Source organism: Gobius niger (genome assembly GCF_951799975.1).
Source record: "Gobius niger genome assembly, chromosome: 19".
Lineage (NCBI taxonomy): Eukaryota > Metazoa > Chordata > Actinopteri > Gobiiformes > Gobiidae > Gobius > Gobius niger.
This window is the reverse complement of record NC_136870.1, coordinates 25270828-25276827: the sequence shown is the minus strand read 5'-3', so window position 1 is coordinate 25276827 and position 6000 is coordinate 25270828. Positions and strand designations below refer to the sequence as shown.

General features: G+C 44.4%; 1 protein-coding gene across 1 annotated transcript in view; it reads left to right on the top strand.

The window, feature by feature from the left end:
* The first annotated feature begins 1590 nt into the window (after positions 1-1590).
* cpxm2 (carboxypeptidase X (M14 family), member 2) overlaps positions 1591-6000 on the top strand; it is a 60312-nt gene continuing 55902 nt past the window's right edge. The window contains exon 1 of the mRNA XM_079577149.1: positions 1591-1928. Coding sequence (XP_079433275.1) covers positions 1706-1928 — 223 coding nt within the window. The 5' untranslated portion in view covers positions 1591-1705. The remainder of the gene's footprint in view (positions 1929-6000) is intronic.

Here is a 6000-nt window from a genome sequence, read left to right as displayed (position 1 = left end):
TTTAACGATTCTTGATTTTCAATATCGATGCCCGAACGTCACCACTTTTATTCAAGTGTGTTTCGAACTTCTATTATATTAACCTCTTAACCTCCACTTCAGTTTTACCCAGTTTGTTGCCGTGTTGTTGCTTTTGATGTTTATTTTCCCCCCCTTTGCTTTTTCATCCTGGTTTTCGTCACATTTTAATTGCTTTTTGTGGCTTTTTTGTTACTTTTTTTGACTAGTTTTTGTCACTTTTTCATCGTGTTTTTGTCACTTTTTTGTCCCGTTTTAGTCACTTTTTAGTTGATTTTATGTGGCTTTGTTGTCTCGATTTTGTCTCATTTTCATCACTATTATTTGTCACTATTTTTGTCACTTTTCTATGGCTTTTTAAATCACATTTTTTTTCACTTTTTTGTTGTTTTTTCATCACTTTTTCTTCCCATTTGTGTCAATTTTTCTTCACATTTTTGTCTCTTGTTTGCTTGGTTAACTTCAAACCCGTGTGTTCTGTCAAACCCCCAGATAAGATAAGATAAGATCACCTTTATTGATCTCACAATGAAGGAATTGACTTGTTACATCAGCCCTGAGAGACACTCAGGGTTTGCAGGATAGACAGAAAAACAGAGGTCTCTTATATACAGTGACTACTAAAAAACTTTAAAGGAACAGGCCACCGTTTTTCCACACTGAGATATGTTCTTACCTGAGCTTAGACGAGTTGATGTGTACCTGTCTGGTCTTTTTGTGTGCGCTCAGTCATGCACAATGACCAAAGATGTTGTTAGCATTTAGCCTCTCCCAATGTATTCCTATGGCTCCAAACGGGGGTGAAGTTGGAAGTGACCAAACTCTTCCACGGGCACAAAGACCAGACAGGTACCACTCGTCTGAGCTCAGGTAAGAACATATCTCAGTATGGAACAGTGTTAATTTTGACAACATATTTTAATTTAGTCTTAGTCTTTTGACTAAAATGCAATGTAATTTTAGTCGAGATTTAGTCAAAAAAAGCTTTTCAATTTTAGTCTAGTTTTAGTCGACTAAAATTGCAAGTCAAGACGAATTTAGTCGACTTTGCATTTATAATATTCATCATAATCATATTTAATCTTGTTCCTCTGCTTCATGGAGCTGCTCCACATGAACAAAGCTCAGAGCTGATCCTTTGGCAGAGAATTTACATGATCTGAGGCTCTTTCAGACGGTCAATAGAAGTTTGGATGATTTCAGTCTCTCCTTTTCATTTTTATTTAGTCTTATTTTAGTCGACAAAAATATCTGGACATTTTAGTCATAGTTTTAGTCTCATGAGAAACTTTTATCTCTTTTATAACTTTTATCTATAAACTTTTCATCTCAGTTCTGTTGCTATTTTCTCACCTTTTTCCCAGAAGCTTTTGGATTGGGGTAAAGCCAAACTAGAGAAAATGTGCTCGGTTCAGGTGGGAGTTAAGGGGTTAAGCCGATCTAAGACTCAACATGTGCACAAAAAAACTCTGTGAAAGCCGACGTCCCAGAGCCAGGCACTGAAACTGAAGTGAAAAAAAAAAGCAAAACAAACCCGAAGCACCTGCCAGCATGGAAGCCCTCCCCTCTCTCCCCCCGCGGCCCGCCTGGCTCTGCAGCTCTCTCCCCTAAAACTTCACTTCTTCGCTTCTCAGATGGGAGACAAACGCGGACTCGCAGCAGGCTGGAGCTTCCCTCTCCCGGGGCCATGTTGGGGCTGAAGTCAGGTCTGTTGGCGCTCTGGGTCCTGCTGGGCACGGCCGCCGTCTGCCATGGAGCGGAGGAGGAATATCTGTCGAGGAGGGAGAAGCTGGAGAGGGCGCGGGGTTTCGGGAAAGCGTCGGAAAGTGGAGAGGATCTGACGCCCGGGAGGAGAAGCCTGGAGGGGAGACGGGCCGAGAGGAAGACGGGGAAGCAAGTGGACAGAGCAGGTAAAGAAACGCGGCTTTGTGATCGTAATGGGGGATGTAGGAGCTTAGGTCTCCAGGAGCTTCTTCTCGCTCTCCTGGTCGGAATGGATAATACCTGGATGACTGAGAACCTTCACCTGGAACTTTCAACTCCAACAGAGCCGCTCCGGTCTGTTTTCAACCAAACGAAAGTAGTTAAGAGCCTTTAACTTTAAAGAGACTGTGCAAGTTGGTCATTTTTATACACACTGCTGCCACCTCAGGTCTTACGTGTAACTGCAGCTTCTATATTAAGCTTCAGAGGCAGTTGTGGTGAACAGGTCTGAGCTCATTCTATACATTAGCACATGGTTGGAACATAGAGAGAGGAAAATACTTAGTTTTAAAATCTTTAAACTCTGTATAGTCCCTTTAATTTGAGCTTTAATCTCCATTAAAGGGACAATGTACAGAGACGCTAAGCTCATAGAGATGTACTGCAACAGATTATAGCTAGTTTCTATCCGTAGTCCCTGGTTACAGAGAAATAAATAACAATATACAGTATGACAATTAGTCTGAGGGGGCGTGGTGTTAGTCTGAGGGGGTGTGGTGTTAGTCTGAGGGGGTGTGGTGCTAGTCTGAGGGGCGTGGTGTTAGTCTGAGGGGCGTGGTGCTAGACTGAGGGGCGTGGTGTTAGTCTGAGGGGGCGTGGTGTTAGTCTGAGGGGGCGTGGCTAGAAAAAAAAACACAGTGATTTTGATCAAAACTAGCCTCTGTTTAGCTTAGATTTCTCAGGAACCGAGGCACATAGAATTAAACTGTTTCCAACTACGGAGAGCTTAGAGTCTCACCTTTCAAACGAGCCACAGCCTGTGTCCATAGCTATAACATAGAATACACTGTGGAGCTACAAATATCATGAAAAACGGTCTGGATTGTTGGCACTCTACAGATAAATCCCCAAAACAGCCTCAGTGTGTTGACGAAGCATTTCTCAGTGACTTTATTCTGGCTCATATGTTCAGTAACCATGTAGGTATTTGAAATTCATCTTTTCAAACACTTTGAGGGCGGTTCGTCTCATGATCAGAAGGTCTGGGGTCTCAGCTCCTGCAGGTGTTCACTGTCGTCCTTGTATGACTGAGAGTGAGTGGTTCTCTGGGCCTAATGAAGGGAGAAAAGCGCTGAGATCATTTACATCAAAGCTGAAATGATTGATCTAAAAGTCGCAGAGCAGCGTTTTAGAGCTGCTAATCTCTTCTTCTGAAACACTGAAGAGGCACCGAGAGCCTTTTCAGTCTGAGTCTGAGGTTCTTTAGGTCATAATGAGTGTCACAATAAACTGGTTTCACTATTAGAAATATGATCTGGTGGAAACTTGAGTAAAAAGTCTGTCACTGCTCATTATAAGTGAACATTAGGGAACCGTGACTCACTACAGCAGTAATTGCAGCTTAAAGTCTTAGGAAGACTGTGTGTATCAAGCGATTGATGCTAGTTTGTAAAGAACGGGCCACTCTGAGCTCCTCCCGGGGAACTGAGCTCCTCACCCGTTATCGAAGGGTGCGCCCAGCCACCCTGCGAAGGAAGCTCATTTCGGCCGCTTGTATTCGAGATCTCGTCCTTTCGGTCTTTACCCAAATCTCATGACCATAGGTGAGGGCGGGAACGTAGATCGATCGGTCTTTTTGTATTATTATATTTTTATACAGTATATATCATTATATATTATAGCCTATGGATATTACAGTAGTTTCACCAGTTGGTCTTAAAGCCACTGGAGCCCAAAAGCCTCTGAAAATTTTTGTAAAAAGAAGCAGAAAAAAATATGAATATGTGGTTATTTTAAGGCTCTTTTTTGGAGTGTAACATGTTTGATATTAGGCTCTTCAAAGTGTGCAAAATTGAAGGATCACAGGAAGGATTTATGCCAGAGTTTTTCAGAAGCAGGTGTTAGTAATGATAGTAGACAAATTAATTTATATCCTCGTGTGTGATGTGGATGTTGTTCTTTTAAAGAGGGGGGTGTTCCGCTTTTTTCAGTCACATAGCACCAGTCTATATCACACTACAATAATGACCAAACCTTCTGTTGGTCTGTAAATGCAGTAAATTAGAATAACTGCCTTGTATAAAATTGCTCTCTCAAAATGGCTGTAGTGAATGTCTTGAAATAGGCCTCTGTCTCTTTAAGAACCTCTGAGCCTTTCCGACACGCCCCCTCCACACGCTGTCTGTGGCATCAGTGGGGAGGGGGTTCTGCCGAGGAGCAGTGGTTGGTTACTCGGCTGGTGACGAAAGCTCGGAGGCGTCTCCAGGAGGTGGGGGCGTTCCTAGGAGGACTCAGGCAAACCTATCCCTAAAATGGCCGCCATCAGAGTTTTTACAGATTACTCAAAAATACGTGAATGTGCCAAGGCAACACTTCAGGCATGTTTTTAATGAGGGAACGAAGGGAAAAAAAGTCCATTTTGCATAATACCCTCCCTTTAAAGCCAGGGGAGGAGGAGGACAAAGATGAAGATGAAAAGGAGCAAGAGAAAGGAGACTGGAGGAGCGGACCAGTGCAGGACACCATGCTCTGAAACAGGGACAAACCCATGAGGCGCTGTATCGTTTCAGAGGAGACTGAAGGCAGAGCTCCGGTTTCCTCGACCTCCAAAAACATGGTCTGGGTCGTCCACAATGGCGGCTCAGGACTAACCCAACATCTGATGGACGCCATTTTGTTACAATTTGGAAAGTGGAACTAGATGCAGAACAACTTAGAGATGACAAATAAAGCACTTGCTCACGTCAGTTCCACCACGGCTCCCTTGTGCTCCTCGACTTATTCAAACGTTCTTGATCCACAACAGATGCTTCGTTGTCACAGTAGCTCAAATAGTCATCGTAGAAGCAAAAACTAGAAACGGCAGACGTGAGACTTTCAGGCGTTGAAATAACAAAACCAAGTGTCAGATCAGAAATGTCTTCCAGATTTTTGCTTTTCTCGATTACGAAACGTTTCTCAGTCTTGAACCTGTTTCTCCGGCGGCGAAGCTTCCACATGGCGCAGCAGTAAAGTAATGCAGTCCAGACCGGAGGACTTTAAAGCCGCGGGATCGTCCCCACACACAGGGGGAAATATTTCATCCGGATTTGAGTCAAAGTAAGATGACGAAAAACACACTGAAGGTTAATGAGACTGAAACTGTGACCTCCAGATGTTCCTCAAACTAAACCAAAATGAGAAGAAGAGACTAAAACCACGTGAGCTTCAGTGACACAGTCTGAAAGGAAACCGTCTGTGCTGTGTCCGTGTAGATAATATGATTTAACATGTCGCCCACTGCCCCTCCTCGAACCGCCACCTTAACGTGGTGGAGGGTTTGAGCTCCCGAATAATCCTGGAGCTCTGTTGTCGGGGCTTCGAGCCCCTGTAGGGTCTCTCATGGCAAACAGGTCCTAGGTGACGGGTCAGACAAAGAGCGGTTCAGAAGCTCCTTATGAGAGACCAACAGGCCCGGTTAATCGTGAGGCCGTCCTTCCGTGGACCCACCACCTGCAGGAGGAGCCATAGGGGGCTGGTGCGATGTGATTTGGGCAGCTCCAACAGCTGCCCCCACAAGTGGTAGAAGATGGATGGATGTCGTACATTGATATAAACTTGCTGTGCTGTAGATTTAGCCCTGGGTTCGTCTCCTGCTGTGAAAAGGCGCTGCTGCAGTAGTAACACGTGGAGGTGAGAGGAGGTGAGAGGAGGTCAGGGTCTGCTCATGTGTCTGAGCTCACGCATGAAAAATCCAACACACGTGTTACCACAGACTCTGCTGCACAGAACCCTCAAACATGACGCTGTTCATGATACTGCAGCTACTTCTACTGCAACTACTTCTACTGCAACTACTTCTACTGCAGCTACTTCTACTGCAGCTACTTCTACTGCAGCTACTTCTACTGCAACTACTTCTACTGCAACTACTTCTACTGCTGCTGCTTCTACTGCTTCTTCTACTGCAACTACTTCTACTGCAACTACTTCTACTGCAGCTACTTCTACTGCAACTACTTCTACTGCAACTACTTCTACTGCTGCTGCTTCTACTGCAACTACTTCTACTGCAGCTAC